This window comes from Camarhynchus parvulus, chromosome 3, assembly GCF_901933205.1.
Source record: "Camarhynchus parvulus chromosome 3, STF_HiC, whole genome shotgun sequence".
NCBI classification, from domain to species: domain Eukaryota; kingdom Metazoa; phylum Chordata; class Aves; order Passeriformes; family Thraupidae; genus Camarhynchus; species Camarhynchus parvulus.
Window position 1 is genome coordinate 69,234,824 of NC_044573.1, and position 23,832 is coordinate 69,258,655.

At 40.1% G+C, this 23,832-nt stretch overlaps 1 protein-coding gene across 1 annotated transcript in view; it reads left to right on the top strand.

Moving 5' to 3' along the window:
- OPN5 (opsin 5) overlaps nucleotides 1–22,719 on the top strand; it is a 28,354-nt gene extending 5,635 nt beyond the window's left edge. Inside the window, exons 2-7 of the mRNA XM_030945822.1 lie at nucleotides 5,485–5,637; nucleotides 11,711–11,830; nucleotides 15,870–16,040; nucleotides 18,436–18,770; nucleotides 20,898–21,133; nucleotides 22,400–22,719. Of these exons, the coding sequence (XP_030801682.1) occupies nucleotides 5,499–5,637; nucleotides 11,711–11,830; nucleotides 15,870–16,040; nucleotides 18,436–18,770; nucleotides 20,898–21,133; nucleotides 22,400–22,463 (1,065 nt within the window). The 5' untranslated portion in view covers nucleotides 5,485–5,498 and the 3' untranslated portion in view covers nucleotides 22,464–22,719. The remainder of the gene's footprint in view (nucleotides 1–5,484; nucleotides 5,638–11,710; nucleotides 11,831–15,869; nucleotides 16,041–18,435; nucleotides 18,771–20,897; nucleotides 21,134–22,399) is intronic.
- Nucleotides 22,720–23,832: the final 1,113 nt, after the last annotated feature.

The following is a 23,832-nucleotide window of genomic DNA, read 5'->3' on the forward strand; positions in this document are numbered from 1 at the left end:
CCAGGCTGGACAGAGCTTGGAGTGACCTGGAATAGTAGAAAATGTCCCTGCCCATGGAAGGGGGGTTGGAATGGAATAATCTTTGAAGGTCCCTTCCAACCCAAACCATTCTGTGATTCTGTGATCTGAGTGTAGCTTTTCTCTCACCTCTGCCCTTCCAGTGCTCCTGTGGAATGTTGCATTAGCTTGTTTGGGCAGATCTTCTGTGACAGGTAGGCATGAAGCATTTTTCTGGTATCAACAGACCAAAAGCTGTTGTTTCAAAATCTCTCTATTTTTCTGTTGTGTGAGAAACATGAGACATACCAAATTTACTCTTTTATATCATTATTAACAGAAATGCAGCAGTGGGATGTGATGTGATGGAGCACAGTGCACACCTGAAATGTAGAAAATGTTCATCTTTTAATTTAGTGCATTCAAAGTGATGATTCCTCTTCAACAGGTGGGAGTGAATCCACTGTAAAATAACCATCAGCCTGGTGGTTGAACAAGCCTGCTGAGCACAAAAGACAGATTTCCAGCTCATAGCTTGAATCTTCAGGATTTAGTCCCGAAGCGAGATGAAACAAAGCCCATTTTTCTTAAAAGAATCTCTTTTACTACAATAGGAGATTATAAAAAAAAAGGAAGAAAATAGAAAGGGTGGTGTGCCTCTGTAGCTGCTTTGAGATAAGATTTCTGGTCCTTGTTATTTATGTCCCTTAATAGAGTGGCTGCTTGGACTATTGGGGAGTGCTTAGCTGAGGATGTGTGTCCCAGATGTGAGTTTTGAGTCACCAGGCTGTGTCAGCAGTGCCCCAGCCAGGATGGTGGGACAGGACAAGGCAATAACCACTGGGAACTCTGCCTGTGCTTCCACAGCCCCAGTCTGAGAAAGGAGCTCCTCAGAACACCCAGGGGAAGTTTAGGACAAACAGGGCACTTGACAGTGTGAGCTGGGATCCAGCAGGCATTGAGAGCAGAATAATTTTGCTGTGGACATACTGAGAATGCAATTGGACAAATTAGGAGATAATTGCCTTTTTCCTCTTAAAAAGATAATATTTGCTGGCATCAATTTATCCTTTTGTCTTTTACCGACTCAGATAAAATTATTAATAGTTTTATTGTTTTTAACATAAGAGAACAGAAAATTATTTTCTTAATTAACACAATTGATAGTGTTATCACTTTAGCTGTATTAACCTTTCAAATGAGCCCTACTGACTCTTTCTATGGGGTGACTCTGGGTCCATGGACATCTTTTTTTCCACTTTGCCATTTATGCCCTGCCATTAATCTGCTTTTACACATAATTGCTACACTTGTCTGTGAGCCATCACTTTGGACATAATATTTAACTTGTGCTCTCTTGTCAAGTAAATTAAAACATCCCTGCCACAGTAACGTCCACAGAGGATTTTGACAGCATCTGAGAATAGTTCAGTTTTTGGGATTCCTATGGCACTCACTACACACTGCTGTTTCCCATACTAAATAACTTTTGTCAATGAGCTACAACATGCTTTTAGTTTTTTCAGACTTTTTTTAATGGTTGGCATTAACATTTCCTTCATTTGCCTGCAAATTTACAGAAATGCTTTCCCCACTTCATACAAGTTTGGCTGTCATACATAAATGGGGTACATCCACTTTTGGCTAGCTAACATAGGTGCAGTGATTGGTTTTTTATTAATTTAGATTAATTACTAATTAAGATTTCTTACTACTTTAGATTCTTACTAAGTTAGATTAAGGACTTTAGATTTTGCTACTGTGTACTCATATTTGCCTAAACCCCATGTAAGAGGACACAATAATTTGAACCTGGGTTGCTTCACCTCCTGTTTGTAGCTCCCCAAAATGTTTTAGGGGTTCCCAGGAACTTGCAAGCAATGAGGATTGGTACAAGCATGGATCACTTGTGTTTCTATTAAAACAATATTTTATAGTCCCTATTGCTGACTCATTAACTTTTAGGAGCTGTGTATCAGAAGATTTATGACCTTTATCAGGCATTTATGACCTTTATCAGGCATTTAATACTGTGATACCTTATAAAACACAAGTATATATAAAACCAACAGGGTTGCCAGTTCAAATCTTGGTTCCTGAAATAATGCATTTGTGAAAATGCACATCCCCTACATTTGCTAGGCTTTGCCTACCAGCATGAAAGTTATCCCTCTCCACATTTTTTAACTCAATATTTAGACACTAGATCTGATTAGGATTATGGCTTTTCTTGACTTGAAATTATAAGAGGACTAATTATCAGCCCTGTTAATTACACACTTTTCTGTCTTATGCACTCTAAAAGTGAGACTGATTCTGGAATAAAGCTTTATATTGGGGGGCACTGTTCATTCCTGTCTAATCAGGATGATGAACATCTTTTAAAGCCATAATCAAATATTAACCCCCTACATTATAGGTCACTAGCAATTTTTGTGTAAATCAAGTAGATTTGGTTTTTATTTTCTTATATCTGAAACTTATTCTTAATTCACCAGACAGGATTTAAAATAATAAGAAAAATTTGTGTACATTCTTGGAAGTTAGACATTAATTTCCCTTTATTTTTGTTGAAAATTTTCAAGAAATAATGTGTTTTCTCTACTTAAAGCTGAGAGAAAGTGTTTCTTTTTCAGCAGCTGGAGAGGATAGTTTTTCACAACATTAACATTTGCAAGCAGGTAAACAACTTATATCAAGTGAAGCAGCAAAATTTTCCATGTCTATGTGGACCACAGAAGGCTTTCTCCTGTCCCAAGGCTGTGATTTGTCTGGCAAACCTGCACTTTGCTTTAAGGCAGATTAAAAACCCAGTGTCTGCACTTCTGGCTGGGTTTAGCATACACAGAAGTTGAAATTTCCTATTTAAAGCTACTTTGTTTGTCCACTTGGATGTAACAAAATATTGTCCTTGTGAGCCACCTGATACTGACTGGAGTGGGAGATTCTGCTGTGGCTCAAAGGAGGAACATGCCCTTAAACACTCTGATATTTGCATCAAGCCCAAATTGTGCTGACAGGTCCCAGATGTGCTTTTCCATTTGCATCACTTCAGTCACCCACATGGTTCAAATGCTGCAGCCACAGAGGGACCCTGCAAGATGGGGGACAGAGAAGTATCAGGATCCTTTTAAAGGCCAGGTGGAACCTGGATCAGGACCTGTGGCTTTCATAGGATGGACAGGATGATCCTGGTTATTCCCCAGGTTTATGCTTTAGTCCATCCTTCTGTACAAGACAAGGTCTTTTCACACTGTCCAGGCTGTTGTACCAGAGTACCTGATCGAACCCAAATGGTTTCTCTGCTGTCTGGAACAGTGAATTTTTTTGTTTAAAAAATTTTATTTTTAAATTAATCAGCCTTTTTTTTAATTAAAAAAACCCAAAAGACAATGAGGCTGCTGAACTTTAAATACTTAATGATGCATGGAGCCATATGCCTGAATGATTTTTGTTCTTTACTCTAGAGTAGCAGTGTGCCTTCATGGCTCAATCCCCTTCAGTAAAGTCTTTCTTTTTTATTTTTTCCAAAGCTAAAAGAACAACAGGGAGAGGGTTGTGAGTGCTTCAGGTGTACATAGGTGTACCTGGCCACACAGGTCTGTTATTGACAATGGCTGCCTGTCTTCAAGCTGCAGAAGAGAGAGCAAATGGGTAAAATAAAGAAATAAGTTTTATTTCTCATTTAGTCTCCCTCCAAGTTGGACTTCTGAGGGGAAAAATTTAGGTCTTCACAGCTTTTCCCAGGTCCCACAGCAGAAGTTATGGAAGCCCTGAGTCAAGTGTTAAGTTCATGAGGGCCATTCCTGCCCCAGGAAGCACCAGCAAGAGGAATTAGGAAGTCTGAATGCCCTAAACATCTCCTGGCTGGGTGGTTTCAAACAGGGCAGAAATGTTTTTGTCTTATGCAGGAGTTCCTCACTTTACATCCCTTCAGTTGTCCTGGAGGGATGATTTTCATGGGTGTTTGCCAGATTCCCATTTTCCCCTATCAGGATTCCCTTTATTTTTATTAACATGTTTGATCTCAATAACCCATTTCCACACAAAAGAAAAAGGAAAGAAAAGCCAAGAAGCCTTTCTAGATGACTCTACTATTTAATGCTCCTTCTGCTTCACAATTCCAATGACCAATTCTTGTTTACAACTGTGGCCATGACAAGTTATTTGCATTGGAACACAACACCTAAGGAACTCTAAGGAGAATTTATGGATGCAATTTTTCACTTAGCTGTAAAATTTGCAGAGCTGCCATCTGCAGACATAGTGCCCCTCAGGATACAAAGAAACTGCTGGCACTGTCTTGCAGATAATTCCCAGTCTCTTGGCATTGTGAGGAGCAGGTATAGACAAAGTAGCATAGACCCAGCCCCAGCTTTCTTCCAGTCCTGTCACTGCTCATGAGAAGGAACAGATCAGCCCCTGCCCCTCCTCTTCCCTTCATGAGTATGTTAAAGACTCCAGTGAGGTCTCCCCTCAGTCTCCTCCAGGCTGAACAGACCACACCACCTCAGCTGCTCCTCAAAGGCTTCTCCTCCAGACTCGGGTTTTGTGTTGCTGGAATGGCTCCCAAGGTATTAAAGTCTTTTTCCCCAGCCCCACAACTGAAGAAGAAGTCAGGATTCCTCAGCTCTGGTTTTCAAGGTTGTTTATTCTCTCTTATCTAATACATTCTTTTTCTGACCTTTGGAGATCCAGCAAGTCGTGTTGAAGCACACTGACTTCCCCTGGGGCACTGTTATCTTTTTATACTAAAAACTACGTGTACTTTATTTACAATAATCTTCCAGTACCTATCACCTACGTTAGACAGTCTGTCTCTACTCTAAACCAATCCAAAAGTGCCACCATCACAGCAGAAGATGGAGGACAAAGAAGAAGAAGAAGAAGAAGAAGAAGAAGAAGAAGAAGAAGAAGAAGAAGAAGAAGAAGAAGAGAACACCCCTAGATTCCTCCATCTTGCCTCTTGAACCCCCATTCTAAATCTCCAAAATTCTACTTTTTCACCCTATGCTAAATTCACTATAATTCTATTCAAACCCTTGTGGCTTGTACATCTTCACACAAAGTTGGTAATTGTTTCCATGGGTTAAAATCAAAGGCACAGGTGTCTTTGACTCTGTGCCAAGGTGTCTGAGCCCCCTGCCAGGGCCTTGAGCCCTCCAGGGCAGTCAGAGTAATGTCCTGGGTTGCAACACTCCAGACCCTTCACCATCCTCGTGGCCTCCTCTGGACACTCTCCAAGAGCTCAATGCCTTTTTCCTGTTGTGGTCCCATGTAAATTATGACGTTCTTGGATAAATTGAGTCATGACCTAAATCATGGCACGATGCTTTATGCAAGTTTGAATGGTATCCTGAAATGCCCTGGGAAGTGTCCGGGCAGAATTGCAAATGGGAAGATGGATCCTGTGTATGAACAAAAATATCTTCACATTTTCTAACAGCAGGTGTGATCTGTTGCAAACATTGTTCTTTTGTTTTTCAGGCACTTCACTGGACATGAGTGGGATGGCATCAGATCCCAACAATTCTTCCCAGGAAGAATACATCCCACACTATCTCCAAAAGGAAGACCCCTTTGCATCAAAGCTCTCTAGAGAAGCTGACATCATAGCTGGCTTTTATTTGACAATAATTGGTAATGATTTTATATTTAGTCTTTGAAATATGACTGTGCTGTTGCATCCTTACAGCTCTCAGAAAGGAGGCAGAACTGCTGTTCATTAGATGTTAATTACATATTTTTCATTCTAGAAAAAAAATCTGGGAGGGAGGAGAGAAAATGTGTTAGAAATATGGTGCTAACAGTATCAACAGATAATGCTGCTGCAGGTAGCCAGAAGTGACTAGCAGTAGATGTTCCAGCAAAAAGTGAAGAAATACTCATTGTTTTTAATAAGAGATAGGTTGCTACGCAGCAGTTTAATTTGTCCCTGGGCAGAATAGGGTTTCCCTCATTATGCCATGTGTGTTTTATGGCTTGTTTTCACAGCCTGAACACCCTCAGATGTGTTCATGTGACCATTGCTCAGCTCCTGGCATCATCTGTCCCCTGTTACATATCACATTGAGCAATATTTTCTGCCTAGCACCCTTCCCATCCTTTTGTATTGGAGTCCTTTACAAGGTTCAAAGTGACCTTGCAAGCAGAATAAATACAATTATCTGTTGGTTAGTGCACACTCATGATAGCTGATTTTAAAGTACTCATATACCAAGGAGTTATCATTCAGCAGGAAAATGCTGGTTTCTATTTCTTCTAGACATAAACTGGACCTTATTCTTGATAATTTGCCTTCTTTACTTTGGGGAGGAGGGCATAATTATGTCTTTTTGCCTCAACACCAGAGGGAACGGCATGAAGCTGAGTCAGGGAGGTTTAGGTTGGATATCAGGGAAAGGTTCTTCACCCAAAGGGTGTTTGGGTGCTAGAACAGCTCCCCAGGGCAGTGATCACAGCACCAAGCCTGACAGAAATCAAGAAATGTTTGGGCAAACCTCTCAGGCACAGGGTGGGATTCTTGGAATTGTCCTCTGAAAGGTCAGGAGCTGGACTTTGATGCTATATGTGGGTCCTGTTCAACCCAGGCTATTCCATATTCTATTCTATTCTATTCTATTCTATTCTATTCTATTCTATTCTATTCTAGTCTAGTCTAGTCTAGTCTAGTCTAGTCTATTCTAGTCTATTCCATTCTTCTTTATATATTTTAAGTTCCTTTATGCTTTATGGTCTTCATGCAGTTTCTCACAGCTCAACAGCAATTTTTTCACTAAAACTGATCTGAGGGCAGAACTGTTCTACAAAAAACCTGGGCTCCAGGTGTCAGATGCCTGAAGACAATGCTGAATACAGGATGTACAGTGATTACTTGACGTTTATTTCAGTTTTGATTTATTGTCTTGTTCAATGAATTGTGCAGAAAATACCAAGATCTGTCAGTCAGTCCTACCTTTGTGTTTCTCATTCACTGCTTTACATACTCCCTCCCCTACTCTGTCTTATTTCTTTTCCTTGGATTGATCTACTTAATGTAATCTTTTCCATAGTGGAGGTAGCAGAGTTTTTATTATTATTTCTCTTTTATTTATGTTTCTGTTTATTTCTTGTTTCTATTCTGCTTATGTCTTTATTGAAAAAAGAATTCAGAGCGGCAGAGGTGACAGGTGAAGCTGTATCTGGGTGCTGTTCTTGGTGTTCATGCACTGGTTTGTAGGTATCCTCACTTTTCACACAGTTTCAGTTTTCACTGAACTGTACAAAACAACATGCTTTTTGTGTTTTTTTCACTTGGTTAAGTAAACTTATCTTTAATCCCAAGAAATATGTCTGATGGATGAATCTTCCCAATATACACTCTGTTGCCTTGTTATATTCACTGTATTTAGTGTAGATTTATCCTGTTCCAAAAATTACCCCTGTCAGGTGTGAAATATCTTGAACATCACAGGCATAATCAAATTAAGGCAAGGAACAAGACTCAAAAAATTCCAGTGAAAAGCCAAAAGCCAACCATAAAGGCTCAGAGCAATATTCTGAGCAATGTGAGGAAACTGAAATTATAATTTTAAAAGGTCTCATAATCATTTTGATATTGGACTTGTGAACTCATTGTATCCAGTGGCCTGGGTCGGGGTAGTTCTGCTGTTTCTGTGTGTTTCTGTACACATCATATCCCACATTTAGCTCTGAACTAACTTAATTTTTGAAGTGTGTGTTTTGAAATGCATTTTACTTGGTTAATTGCTTTGCCCTTGTGTGCATAACATGATTCACTAGTGGCTTTATTAGAGCTAATTATGGTCTTCCCATATCCATTTAAGTGCTGTATTTGCATATTCCTTGGATCTATAGAATAAAGATATTTCAGGAAAAAATTCTTCCCTGAAAGAATGGTTGAGCAGAGGAATGGGCTGCCCAGGGAATGGTGAAATCTTTAGCCCTGGAAATGTTCAGAAAATGAGTGGAGGTGGCACTTTTTGATATGGTTTGGTGGGCATGGTGGTGTTCAGTCAAAATTTGGACTTGATCATTTTGAAGGTGTTTTCCAACCTAAATGATTTTATGATTCCACGCCTGTGGTTTTTTGTTATGACTTGTGATTCAGACTAAACTTGTCACAGTTTTCCACTGAGCTGCATTCCCAACTCCTTTGCAAGAAATTGTGGCCCCTCCTGAGGATGGCCTGTGGGGACATCCTGACAGCAGGGACAGGGAAGCAGGAGGTAGGAAACCAGGACTGCTTTTGTGCATTTTTTTGCACTTGAGCTGTGTAAGGAGCAAGTGAGTTTAAAAAAGGAAAAGAAGCTAAATAGTGAGTGAACAAGGCTGGATCTTATCAGGAAACCCTGCAGAGGTTTTAGGGTCAGACTGCATGCACAGCTGAAGTATTCCAGTTTGAAATATAAAAATAATTGTTTTTTTGTCTTAGAAGAAAATCAGGAGTCTTGAATAGTCTGATAAATTCTATGTGAGTGCGTGATCCTTTGTCCTGAGTAGTTAATTTCCATGTGTAACTTTCTAATTGTCTAGAAAAAAAACCAAATCAGACTATGCACATGGTTGTGAGAATCCAATTCTTTTGTCTTTGTCACTTCCCCCACCAGCTTTTTCATCACTGCCTTGATTGATTCACTGTACAGCCAGGCAGGGTGACAAACTACTGAGCAGGGACCTGCTGACTCCTCTGAAACCCCTTGGCAAGCCACTATTGATCTACAAACTAGTGTGCACACTTCCTCAGCCTGTTATGAAACAGCTTAATTGAAAACAAAATCCTCAACCATCTTTTTTTTTTTTTCTTTTTTTAAATTTTATTTTCTCTAATGGTCTAGTGCCACTGTCAGGTTGGAGAAGTGGAAGTTTATGTCTCCAGTTGGCTGCTTGTAAAAACTTTCCCCTCTCGCTGCAGGTTGTGTGTCTCAGCCTGGCCCTGGCTCTGCAGGTGTTGCTTTTTTAGTTATCGCATCCTTGGCTCTTTAATTGTATATATGTAATAGTGCCACAGTGCCATGGACAGTTCTCCTGGAAAAAAGCCTTTTTTCTATATCTGAAAAGTCTCTCTTCCCTGTTTCCAACCTACCAGACCTGGGAGCTTGCTCCAGCAAGGGCTTCAGCTGACTGCTGGGAAAGTCATTTCATAGCAGGAGAAATGGAGTATTAGATGCCTCACCAAAGGAGATTACAGAGTTTTGATCAAGGAGTTAAAAAAAGATTCAGATAAGCAATTTTCAGATGCAGGCATAGACAAAAGGCAACACAAATGATCAATGGGATAATTCCAGCCATGGGATTAGGAGGTCTGTGGGTTGGACTCTCTGAAGCATTGATATTAATAATGAGCAGTGGTTTCAGAGCAGCTTGGCAACTTCAGAGCTACTTGGCTGATAGAGATGTCTCTCTAGACTGCCAGTCAGTTGAAAAAGATTCAGGGAAATGTCAAATGCTTTCAAAAGGTATTTCAAACTGGATGCTGGCACTCTAGTTATCCTAAATATCACTGGAGAGGAAAATGGCATTAAGAGAGAAAAGGATTAATATATATGAAAAATGCTCACGGCATTGAGATTCATTCACTCAGCTGTGAGGAAGAAAATGACTCGTATAAATACCTCTATCTGCTTATAATTCAGATTAAATTTGCAGAGCCATAAGAGTAGGTTGTTCTTAGAATTTAATTCACCCAGGGTAAATAAAATCTGATGAGAAAACCTAAGATCAATAATAAGCCAGCTTCTGTTCTTCTGTTTATTTTGTAAAATAATACAGAAAACAATGCTGTCAATATAAAAATAAAAAGTTTCCAATGTGTCGCATTTAATACAAAGAAATTCAAAATCAAAGTATTTTTCTCCTGAGTTTGGTAAACTTTTGGTTCCTAAGTCACTCATATTTCTTGATAAAAAATTTGGTTTTAGCATCTGGGAACCATTTCTCTCTCTGCCTCATGGATGTTCCCAGGTTGGGTTTGTTGATTTTGTGGGGACAAGGAACCCTTGCAAGGGGATTGTGCCATTGATGGACAAGAGTAAATAAAAAATACTCATTTAAATACTGGATTATTTGTTACTGAATTGCCAAATTAATCACTAAATAATTAAATAACCATTTAATTACTGAACTTAATTTGCTGAGGTCTGGCCTGCCAGAAGACTCAGATGAAAATGAGATGGTGTTCAAAGGTACAACATTTGGAGAGGGCAGCAGGGCTGGGGGGCTGGAGGGTGCTGGGGCCCTCTGGGAACAGAGATTGCCCCAGCAGAGCCCCTTGTACAAGGCAGCACAAAGGGTGGCTTTGATGCCTCATCAACAGAGGAAAGCTGGGGTGTTCATGACTTTTTTTGGCATAGTGTGAGGAGCTGGCCTCAGCAGGTAGCCAAGCACTCAGGACAAGCCTCAGAGTGGGACAGGGAGGAAACAGGCAGAGAAAAAGCAGTGGAGATGAAGATGGGTGGGGATAAAGACAGGGAGATCCATTCCCAATTAGGCAGTGGGCAAACAGGCTCCTTGAGGGGAATAAATTCAGCATCATGGAATCACAGAATGGTTTGGGTTGGATGGACCTTAAAGATCATCTCATTCCAACTTTCATCACACAGTTCCAACCCCCAAAGCTTAATGTTTATTTGGTGATTTAGGTAGTGAGAAACAAAGGTGTCAAACCTAAAATACTTATGGCAAACACCCTTCCTCACCCTTTAAACCTAAAATACTTATGGAAAACGCCCTTCCTCACTCTTTCCAGGGCTGAACTTCTCTCCATCATTTCCCTCAGTTTTGTGAGGCAACAGCAGCACAGGCACTCTTTGCTCTTCATTCTTTTCTTCTGTGCTTCCCTCCTTCTGAAGTGTCTCCCCTGATCTGGTGTGAGGCTCAGTGGGCCATGGTCCCTTTGAGATTTTTACCTTCTTGGTCCATGAGAGGGATGCTCTCTGCTGTCCTGTGTTTCCACAGCAAAACTAGCAAAACTCTCCCTCTGAGCTTAAACTCTTTAAAACATGAATTAGTGAAGACATATTTTCTTCAAGGGAACTGGAAACCCTACAGTTTTCTGTACTGGTGTGATTAATTCCATGGCAGATGCACATTTGCAGAGCTGTGAGTCCTTGGGTGATGATATGGAAAAAAATATATCAGACAGTATGAGAATAATCCCATGCACTAAACTCCACCTGGAAGTTAAAATCAGATTAATCAGATTTATTTTATAATTTTTCTTTCTTGTGATAGAAATACATTTTAATGTAAGATTTGATATTAATATATTAACTGGAAATTTATCTCTTAACATCTGATTGGAGTATTTATTAAAGTTGAAATTGGTCAGATTCTGGTTCCTGTGATTACAAAGAGCTGAATTTCATTCTCGTGGATGTATAAACATTTGAGTGAGAATTGTGCTGGTCAGGACAGAGGGATTGTGGGGTTTCTGTTGTGAGCATTCAGTCGATGTCTGTGCAGGCTCAGCTGGTGAAAGCAATGCCCTCCTGCAGAGGGGAAACGGCATTTGCAGTGGGAGGGACGTGTCTGCAGTCGAGGTCTGTGAGCTGCACAGTGACAATGAGGGGATCACGTTTCAGTGTAAAATGCCCAGCCTTAGGGATCACAGGTTCAGGCTGAAAATGTCAGGGAATTTCACAAGGAAGATGGAGTATTGCTGGTTTTGAGGATGATTCTAATTTGAATGTTATTCTATTTTCCATTATTGCAGGGATCCTTTCAACTCTGGGAAATGGGTATGTTATTTTTATGTCCTCAAAGCGAAAAAAGAAGCTGAGACCTGCTGAGATAATGACTGTTAATTTAGCAGTGTGTGATCTGGGCATTTCAGGTAATTTCATGTTTTTGTTTTCCCTTGTTTTTATCATCTCACCATTCTGCCTGGCAGCAGCAAGAGACATTCCTCTGCAAGTCATGGGAGCATCAAATGCCTTTTGCTGCAGATATTTCTGCTCTATTATTGCATGTAAATAATAGGGGAGGATGAATACCAACATTCCTGAACAACTTGATGGGAAGAAATGAGCAGTACAGAGGAAAAATTAGGGTTGATTTTATCAAAACAGGCAGAGCTCCTGTTCACCTTAGCACGGGGCAGGTCTCCAAAGGCAGCTGCCATGTGCACCCTGGCACAATAACCACAAAATAGCTCAGTATTACGGGTGCAGAAAATGATGTTTTTTTGCCATAGGCTGAATAGAATGGATCTAAATGCCTCAAAAATACAAGCTTAGTCAAATAATTGGAAAATGCCAGTGGCCATCAGCCCATCAAAGCTAATAGTTTTTTCCTCCAGTGGCCATCCTCCTTTGTCTCTAGATCAAACATTTGTGTCAATCTGTAGAGTATGAGCCAGCTGGGAGGATTTTTATTTCAACTCCACAGTCTGGATGTCCTGGCATTGGAGGAGGGAGCTTTGGAGAGGTTTATCCAGAGTTGCAGAGATGGTTGTTTTGGCTCTTGACATGAGACTGATTGAGCTGCTCACAGGGAAAGGACTGGATGTCCTTTAGAAAAGGATATTTTGGATGGCAGACAATCCAATGGGTATCAGGACTCAGCTGACCATGGGATCTCCCCAGTGCCATATAAAAGGAATTATATTCCCATGCTTGCAGGGTCATCTGTCCCCTGTGTGTTGTATAAACTGAGACCTCTGCCCTCAGCTCCAGCGCACCCTTTTCCTACCCTTGTCTCTGCCAGATGCTTTTGCCCTCATCTAAACTCCAAAAATATCACTGAACAATATAAAATTATGTCTCCCAGCCTCCCCTGATGCTTTCTTGAACTCTCACAGCACAAGACCAAAGATCTGCTCATCTCTGCAGATTCCAGTGGTTTTGGTCAGTAAACATGGATTTTTGAAGGAAATACCAAGTCAGTAGAAGAAAGATGTTAGTATAAATATCACTGCTACCACGCAGAGAAATCCCAATTATTTCTTTGGCATTTCTGTATGGACGCACTGCTTCCATCTCTCAACCCTTAGAAGTTAAGGAAAAAGCCCAGACTGGCTTTTTCCTCCTCTGTGATATTCCCATTTTCTTTGTGTTTTAAGAATCTGTATTGTAAGGCTCATATTAGTTATTCCAATGAGAAGGAGTATTTCAGGAGAATTTCCCCAGCTTTGTATTCTGAATGTTGCCCAGTGAATCTGTGTCTGCCCCATCCCTGGAAGTGTCCAAGGCCAGGTTGGATGGGGCTTGGAGCAACCTGGGACTATGGAAGGTGTCCCTGCCCATAGCAGGGGCTGGAATGAGATGGTCTTTAAAATCTCTTCCAGCCCAAAATATTCTGTGATTCTATGATTGGATGCATTTTAACAGGTATCTCCTAACCATAAAAACTGTGTCCCAACCACTCAAACTACAGCTTGTTTGGGACTCCTCTTAGTGTGAGGGCTGGAGATGTCTCTGTTATGGTCTGTCACCAGTGCACCACTTGGTCACCTTGCTTCCTTCCATGGACGTCTCAGTCTATCTGGGGTTTACATTTTGGAATTAAAAATAGTGATTCCAAGAGCCATGCTTGGTTTTCTCAGTTCTCTAATTTTTTTTTTTTTTAATTAATGGAAGGTTCTAAGTTGAGAAATGTGATGGGTTCTGTCTGCTGGACAAACTGAAGATAGAATTTTTTTTCACAAAATCTTCATATTTCACACACTTGTCTTAACAACGTTTTGAAGAGTTTTGCTTCCTGCAGATTTCCACAGGGTGGCACCAGCCCCTTGTTCAAAGCTGCATCAGGCTGATTTTGCACTGACACCGTGCTCGGGGCTGCTCCCAGTCCTGCTGCTGAAGGGAAATTTGATTTTGTGCAGAGAAATGTGTCAGCCTTTAAAGCTGTCAGTCACTTATATGCCTAAAGTTGCTGACTTGATTGTTAGCCCATAACCTAGATCTTGCCATATTTAATGTTTTTCCTGAAACCTTAATAACCAAGGTCAGCCTTTGCTTGAAAATTAAAAGTGCATTTATTCTGCTTGGAGAAAAGCACATCATACATTGATCTGAGAACATCCTGCGGGTCCAGGCAGAACTTTCCTTACAGGTTTAGGCTGATCCAAAAATACCTTTTGTAAAAATGCATCTGATTTTGAAGGGTTTTCAATCCTGGTGCTTTTGGCATAGAGGATGTAGCAAAGGTAATTTTCTGCAAGATTTGGTTTTGGAAGAAATGTGTTAGTTTTCTGTTAAGAATGAAAGGAGAATGCATGGTTTTACATCAGTTCAATGTGAAACGGAATGTTTTTAGGAAAAAAATTAACAAAATAGAGATTTTTTGTCTTGGTTTCTATGAACAGGTTACATTGTGGGAAGTATGGTTTGCAAGATCATTTTTGGCCTCTTCATAAACCAATTCCCTGAGCTTCCATGACATTGCACACACTGGTTCAGCCAGGGAAACCAGCCCAGGGAAGCTGAGGTGTTTTCAAATCCTTGGAGTGCTCTGGCTGCTCCTGTGCAGGAAGGAATACAGTCACAGGGATGTGGAGTTCAATATTTAATGTTGTTTGAATGTTGCAGTTGAAATGTTCAGGCCTGGGAGAATTTAAGATCAGGCTGGTAAGTAAAACTGAAGTGTTTGGAAAACAGATATCCCTAGATTGTAAATTTTTGAGTTTTCTGTTCCATTAAAGTTAATTTATTTTCTTTGCCTAATTAAGACCAAGAAAAAGCTAATAACTGGGAGAAAAAAAAAGGAGATTTCCAACTAGATAATTAAAATTTTCAAACTTTCTCTTTGTCACAATACTTACAAAGAATATGAAAAATTTAAACCTGCTTTAAGGTGAGAATGGAATATCATTTGACTAAACTTCACTTCATCCATATGAAGCACTCACTTTTACCTGTGGAGCAATGAGATAAAGTGCACTAAGAGAAAGCCTCGAAAATAGTTACTCGTTTCCCATCTCTTTGGGGAAGCTCGGAATGTTTTGATATCTGTGTGCAGTGGCTTGCTGGGAGGCACCAAAGAAATGTGTGGTGTGCAGAGGAGCTGAAACCACTTCTGCAGCTCAAGTCTGTATCTTTCCTTCCCACCTAACACTTCACCTCACTGTGTATTCTACTGCTGGGCCTTGACAGGTTTGAAAAAGTCCTTTTTGAAGGCAAATTTCCTTACCTTGTGCTTGAAGACACCTAATTGGCTGCATGTCTTCACCTAGTCTACCTCTACTACAGGGATGTAGACTAAGTAGATCAGAGCTTGTTTCAAGCTCTGACTAAAATCATCCTGTTTAATTGTTGGCCTGTGGACCTAACACATACTCTGAATGTTTCATAATGAGAAGAGCCTGCTCATGATTGGTTCCAGAGTGTTGGTTTACCTCTGGTTCCTGTGGTTTGTAGTATAGCCCCTCTTTCCAGCCCTTCTGCAGGCTTGGCTCATCCTACCTCATCACTGGTGCCATGGGATTCAGCCACAGCTTCCTGAGGCTCAGTCCTATCCATGGAGTGCTCACAAGCCATGGAATCACAGAATGCTTTGGGTTGGAAGGAACCTTAAAGACCATCTTGTTCCAACCCCTGCCATGGACATGGACACCTTCCAGTGTACCAGGTTGCTCCAAGCCTCATCCCACCTGGCATTTGAACACTTCCAGAGATGGAGCATACACAACTTCTCTGGGCAGCCCATGACAGTGACTCACCACCCTCAGAGTAAAGATTTTATTCCTAATATCCCATATAAATTTACCCTCCAGCCTAAAGTCATCACCTACTCTGTCTGAAGCCCTTTCTCCATGTTGAGCACTTTTATGGGTATTAGTTTTTGCAAGGGAGAGGGTTTGCCTTTCTGATAAAAGGAGATTTTCTCAAGGATGGGTTTCATCAGTGGGCTGACATTCTCTCCTTCTTTTGAAGTTGTAGGCAAACCCTTCAGCATCATCTCCTTCTTTTCCCACCGCTGGATGTTTGGGTGGATGGGCTGCCGCTGGTATGGGTGGGCTGGATTCTTCTTTGGCTGTGGGAGCCTCATCACCATGACAGCTGTCAGCCTGGACAGGTACCTGAAAATCTGCCACTTGTCCTATGGTAAGACAAATATGTACCTATATATGGATGACTGTATTATCTATGACTGTGGAAAAGCTGTATTAAATGCTATAGTTTACTTCACTGAAGTAATTAAGCTCTTCAGAATACTTTTCTTAAATATAAAGGCAAGTACGCAGAGGAGAGAAACATGTTTGCATGATCCAAGAAATCCCAGTTAAATTATTTTGCTGGACATAAGACTCTCACTGTTGTCCCTCTGCTGTCTGCTTAAGCCATGAGTTTTTGTAACCCCTCACAGATAAATCACTTTATGTCTATCAAGGCCTATCTGCGTTAACAGATGCAAGTAATGCACATATTGCAGGGTCCTATGGATCAAAACACAAAAATATTCCTTATTAAATGCCTAAATTCCTCTGTGGTGTGTGGCAAGCTATTTAAAGTACCTAAGAGATTTGGAAGGGCAATAAGTCATAATGTGAAATAGTCTCTCAAATATGGAAATGGAACCTGAGAGGATGAAATGAATTTAGCAGTGTAAGGTGTTACCACCATATCCATCAGTGCCTTGTACCTCTGGAATATGATGTATTATATGCTTAATTCTTTCCAGCTAAATGATATTGTCACAGTATAGAAAAGATGTTCCTCTTGCATTATAAGGAACTAAATTCACATCCAAATATAGGGAATACTCAAGGTGACTTTACAAGTAATAAACACCTTGCCCATGTGACTTGAGGGACACCACAGATCTCTTTATGATGACATGAAATATCGATCATGTTAAGCTGTAAGGAAGGTTGGCAGATAGGAAGTGTAAATAAGCCAGCCTGTGCCAGCAGATAAAAGCTGTGGTACTGTACTAAGATGTGCTATCACAGACCCCTGTGTGTCCATACTTTTACCCTAAATGGGAGTGCAGGGGAGGTCTCCTAAGCTGAGTGTTAGATACACCAATAATATTAAGCAGGATTCAGTTTTTTCTATTGAAGTCTTATCAAAATAATTCAGTGGCAACCCAAATCACAGACAATTTTTCACAGACTTGGAGAGCTGAAGTGAATATTTCATGGCTCGCTGTATTTGTGCCACCAGCTGTGGTCATCTTAGTTCATGGGAGAGAAACTCTTCAAAGCCTTTATTCTCAAGGGCTCTGATCATGGTGGTCCATACAAAATGATGGAGAGCAATAAACAAACATGTTTATCATGCTCAGTCTAGGTGGTTAAAAAATGTTTCTCTTTTAATAGTTATGCTATTGTTGCTTTGTTTTTCCACTCCTGAACACAACAAAGCACCTTTCTGTCTCTCAGCCATCATATATGAATACATCATTTGTCAGGCAATGTTCATTTTCCTTCCAGTGATCCCGACATGTAAAATCAGCTGGAAAGGGACACATCCAAATTAAAGGTGTTTCTTTGCTTTGGTTTTATTTTAAATCACCCTGAAACCCTGAAGAAATCTCCTTAATGTTAGTGTGAAGTGAGTGAAAAATCCCCTGTGAGTCAGAAACTACAAGCAAGTTGGGGGTTCCAAGATGAAAGGAGATGTATGATGTTATATGTTATGTTACACCATATTGCAAGTTTCTGCAAAAATGAAAGATTTAAATTTGTTAGTCGTATCTGAGTCCTACATGTTGAACATGTAGATGGTGATGAAAACCGTGCAAAGTGAAACTTTTTCTAGATGAATTAGAGCTGTATGCAAGATGAGCAGAGAGGCAAGGTTCTGATCTCCAGGAGTTCTATTTGCATTTAAAAAGGCAAGGACATTTGAAAACACATATTACAGATACTTCTGACAGGACACACATGGTGATTTTCTGTCCTGGAAAAGAATGAGAAAGTAAAATTAAATCTTAGATATCTTATTTCCACTGTAAATCCTTGTTTTTCAGTCACAGAGTTTGAGCTTTAGTCAGGCAACATAGGAGAAAAAGAGTAGGAAAAAAGCTAAGTTACATTAGAGAATTGAAATTACTGGACAAGATTCCTCTGACTGTTGTTGGGCTGGTTGTTTGGATTTCTTTAGTTTGGACTCTTCTCAGTTGTAATTCATCACAAATTAAAGCAAAATTCTGAAATAAGGATGGGTGGAGGCTTCCATGTGAGTGTGCCTTTGTCTTCATGAGGCACAAGGTGAGCTCAGGGTCACTATGGACACCTGGAAAGAGCCAAGATGAACATGATGGAGTTGTCAAACAATAAAAAACCTCATATTTCACAGAATCATAGAATGGTTTGGGTTGGAAGGGACTTCAAAGACCATCCAGTTCCAAAGACCCCACAGGGACAGCTTCCAGGAGAGCAGATTGCTCACAGCCACATCCAGCCTGGCCTTGAACCCTTCCACGTGACACAACAAATTCCATGGTGCCAAACACATCTGGATGTGAACTTGTAACTCTTGAATTTTCCTCCAGGTACCTGGCTTAAGAGACACCATGCATTTATCTGCCTGGCAATAATCTGGGCCTATGCTACGTTCTGGGCTACAGTGCCTTTTGCTGGGGTGGGGAACTACGCCCCCGAGCCCTTTGGGACTTCCTGCACTCTGGACTGGTGGCTGGCACAGGCTTCAGTGACTGGACAGGTTTTTGTTCTGAGCATCCTTTTCTTCTGCCTCCTGTTCCCAACTGCAGTGATTGTGTTTTCCTACGTCAAAATAATTTTAAAAGTCAAATCATCCACCAAAGAAGTTGCTCACTACGATACCAGGATTCAGAACAGCCACATACTTGAAATGAAGCTGACTAAGGTAGGTAGGAACATTTTCCTCAGTTTGCTGTGTTGGGTCATAGAAGCAGGTTTGGAGATAACACAATGTTCTGAAGGTGGTTTTTGTAGCTTTCTCCTCTGTTACTGTCAAGATGAGGGGTGGAAACATAATTCAGAGATTAGGGCACTTGGGTCCCTGAGATCATGATCCACTCTGAAGCTCTGCCACAGCTTTCCCCTATGCCCTTAAAAGTCATATAATTTCCCTGTGGCCCTGCTCCCCTCCATAAAACACCATTTGCTTTCAGAAACTGTTGTAAACAGTAATTTAAGGTGTTTGATGTGCATAGGAATTATAACAGAAAACAAACAGAGAGCAGATTATTGTAGCAGGGAAATAAAACTTTCAGACTGTTTACGTTCCTCTGTTAATGAAGATATAAACCAAAATTGGTCCTGTGACACTGCAATTGTTTTTATGCAAATAATTTATCAGTTAGACTCAGCCATGAACTGCTGATAAAAATGCACTGAATTGCTAAAATTAATTTTCCATCTCAGACCATATCCTGTTTTCCCTTTCTGATTGAATCTATTTTCTGTTTGGCAGTAGTGACAGCCATGATCCTTACTGGTTATTGTGCCAGGAAATCTCTCAAAATAAAGGCTTGTATTGAACAAAATCAGATTCCTTAGCTGTAAAAGATTCACCAGCCTCTGTAAGATGTGCCAAGAGCGAGACAAGCAGCAAGTTTTGCTTGGCTGATCAAATTTTATTACAATTTTTCTGAGTTGAACTGAGAGTTATATAACATGCAGCAATAAGGGGCATTATGCCTAAACATATCTGAAAATCTCAGCTACGTACCTGCCCAGCCAGTGCTGCCAGTACAGCTGGTACAACTTCACTTGCCTTTCAAAAGGATGCTTCCAATTGTTATGTTTTTTGGTGGTTATTCAGCAAATTTCCTTTGAAGAGCAATGGAAACTTTTGATTTGAGGCTGCAGGTTTGGTTTTTTTTTTTTTTTGCATATTGGAAGGATCATGTAAAATTCAATGTTACCTGAGTTGCAGCACCAGTAATTTTCCCTCCTGTCTTGGATCTACACTGGAGAACATATTGTTGGGGTAAATATAAATATGGAAAATTCATTTCCCTTACAACCCATTTGACTCCACAGCACAAACAGGCTGTGTTTGAAATCCTTGGCTCACCTGCACCATTCCTTCAGTGACAGACAACAAAAAGAGCAGGCTGCAGGAAAGGTTATGCAATGTCCAAACCCCTTGTGCCTTCTGGTGACTTTTTTTTTGTATTCTAATCCTGCTAATCGCCTTATTCCAAATGAGTGCACATGTGCTGCTGCCAGTGTGGGTGCAGCACTGATCTGTCAATGGCAGCAGCATAAAGGCAGATGTTTTTCAGGATATATGATGGCATGGCATCATTTGAAGTGATATCAGGCTGTGACTGAGTGCAGACAGGCTAGTTCAAGTAAAGTATGCAAATCACAGATTTTGGCCCCAAACAATTTTTCTTTGGTATTTATACTAAATTTATTTATGGTTAAATTTTGTTACATTATAACGAGGTCACTTACTAATTTGCCAGGAACTCATTTATCAGAACTAAAATATTTAACATAAATTTGTTTTTTAAAGTATTTACATATTCTAATGGAGTGAAAAATCCATGATTTGGGTTAGGAGGAATAAATCTAGACATTTTACTAGCATTCTCACTCTCAGTTAAATTCCCAGTTTTCAAAAGAATTTTTTCAAGAACCTTCGCACTCTGCTAATCTCCTAAAAAGGAGATTCTGTGTTTTGAAGGGAATCCTCTCTTTAAATAATTTGAATTCAACATCAAGCTATTATTATTTTTTGAAATCTCATTTAGTTTCCTCATATTTAGCCAGACTTTACTGTATTTTTAAAGGTTTGATAGCAGACTCATTAACTACTCTGTGTCAGGCAAAAGAAACAGGCAAGAGATAAAGAGGCAGATTTTGTTCATATTGCAAATTTACATGAAAAAGCAAGTTATAATTTTTCATTTCCATTCAGTGGAATGTAACTCCCTTGCACTCTGCCTAGCTCTGTGCTGCTCTGCCAGTGTCTGACTGTTCTGGATAAACCCTGCTGTCTCTTTTCTGCTCTCACAAGGTGGCAATGTTGATCTGCGCAGGGTTCCTCATTGCCTGGATCCCTTACGCCGTGGTCTCTGTCTGGTCAGCCTTTGGACGGCCTGACTCGGTCCCCATCCAGTTCTCAGTGATCCCAACACTGCTGGCAAAGTCAGCGGCCATGTACAACCCCATCATTTACCAGGTCATTGATTGCAAGTTTGCCTGCTGCCGACCGGGAGGGCTGAAGGCCAAGAGCTCTTTGAAGAAATCAAGGTAATTTCTTCTTTGGGGAGTGGGATACCTTTAAGAACATCATTTTCCAAAAAGTACCAAAATAAGATCTTACAAGAATCACAGCTCACTGAATCTTATTTCTTGTGTTTGACCATGACCATTTTGATTTGGGATTTTTCTTGCCATGAGAATTTGTAAAGTGACTGTAGGTGTATAAGGACAAGAAAGAAGACAGTCCTTCTAGGTCCAGCTGCAACTCCATTGATATAGTTTGGAAAAAAAGTCCTATTGGTTTTAATGGGTTTTGGATCAATCCTGTCTTCCTAATCCTTTTCTTTCACATCATCATATGATTTTCCTCTAGAAGGTGTTGATGACCGCTATTGCCAGTGAAGCAAATGGAAGAGAATTGTGTTAATTCCTTCCATAATTAACCTGTTAATACTATACATTTCAGCCACGGAATCAACAGGGAGAGACAATAATTCTTCAGTGAGCCTCCAGGTATCATTCATACCAAAAAAACCCACCTCAAACCAGACAAATCAAAGTGTAATTATCTCATAAGAAAGTCTCCTTTTTTTTAACTTACAACCCTTAAGCCAAGTTTGTGCTGCACACCTGTGGAATTCCTGAAAACACTAATTATGCACTTGGAGGAAAAGTATAGTTCTGTATTATGCCAGACAAGTGCCTTACTTTTGTGGTTGAACAACGAGATAACAGTGGATGTTAATCTGACAGGGTAGACTGTCACAAACATCATGGCACACATAAGTGACTGTGAAACAATACAATTCCAGTAATTTGCTCCAAAGGCCTAAAGCATATGTGCCTTGATAGAAACATGAAGGACAATTTTATTATTGAACATGAAGGACAATTCATATTATTCCCCTACAAATTTCAGCATTTTTGGTGTGTAGCTCAGTGAGTCAATCTTGAGCTTACACAACTTCTTGCAGCAGATCCATAATCTTACACTGAGATTTATTTCATCTGCAGAACATGCAGAGTTTATATATGTTGTAAATGTCTGAGGTGTTGAATTTATAGTGTGCCAAAATCCCTGCTGCAGTTTTAGTCAAATGGGACACAAATTCAAAGAGCCTTCTGTGGATTTTTGGTAGCTGGATTTGTGTTTAGCATCTGAAGGTCTTACCCAGTCCCTCAAGCTGAATACAAGCTGGCTTCTCTAGGCCTGTGCAGTGAACAAAACGATCTGGAGGAATCACTTCCCAGAAGTAGGAACTTAATTTCCATCTTGGTGTGGCAAAATGACCATTGTACCCTCTCTGCCCACAGGACATACACAATATCTGCACACAGGGACTCCACAGCCATGAACGAAACCCAGCTGGAAGCTTGAGGGATCATCTCACCTACAGCAAATGAAAACCTGGTGACAAACAACCCTACTGGCTCAAGTTCCTCTTTCTGTAAATGAATTAAAATATGGTGACAGGTTTATTTTACTCCCTTTTCCTATGTACAATGTACAGTTCTTTCCATCCTGACCAAAATAGTGCATTAGACTTGGGCAAATATTCTAAGTACTGAAAGGAAGAAGAAACAGAGAAATTTTGTGTTTATTAAAAAATTTCCTTTACTTGAGATGCTTTAAAATGGCCTTTTTTGTTCTTAGCACTAGCAGAAATGATAGTTTGGGCAATATTTTCCCTGAGGAGAAGGAAAGTATTCATAAAGACCAGTGTTAGTTTACCAAAGCTAATCTCCCTAAATTCCTGCTGCAGTCACTTGAGACCTGGAGCATGAGAGAAAGGATTTCTCAGAGGAAAAATCTGAGTCAGAGCTTCATTTCTCAGGGCTCTGAACTACACAGTGGGGAAACATTAGCTGACTGGATTTCCCTGGTGAGCATCTTCCCAAATCATGAGGCTACAAGCTGTGTTAAACCACTTTGACTTCAGTCCTTCAATATTCAGAAATATTTTGATTTTAGTCATGGCAAAGTCAGAGGTGCCACATTCATACACAGGATCACTTGACGAGATACAGAATAACAAATCCTTACTCAATTTTAAACAAGAGGGGAAAGGTCTCTTGCTCAAATTGTAGATTCATTTAGGAGTTATGAATAACTTTGTAATAAAAAAGCAGAACTTAAATGAAGTCAGCCCAAGCTAAACTGAGCAAACCAATATTTCACACATTTTTATCATTCTCTGGCCAAAATTACAATGAAATATGATGGCAATAAGCAGAAACATTTTTCACTGTGTACTTTACTCATCACAATTCTTTATCAGATCAATTAATGAGGTATAAAATGGCAAAATGTTCCTCAATCCCAACCATGAAACCAGATTCAAAACTGTTGTGTTTGTGAGAAGATGTTACAGTACTGGTAACAGAGGAGTCTTTCCAAAGTGCAGCTGCAGATTAATTTTTTAAACACTCAGTCCTGGAAGGATGAGGATTAGCAACTACTTGAGAGAACAAAGTTCTGCAAGTTCCTAATGCATTCAACAGAAAAACAATGTGTCTTGAGATGACCTGCAGAATAAGGCAGCTGAAACAGTTGTGCTGGATAGGAGACATAATTATTCCTCGTGTCTCCTTTTTCTCCTTTGGATTTATCTTAAGGTGAAGGTATCACTATAGATCAAAAATTAGCATTTCAGTAAAAGCAGATTTTTAATGCTTAAAATGATGATTTTGATGTTTCTATGTAATTTCTTCAAGAATGATACAATTCCATTAAAAATAAGTTAATT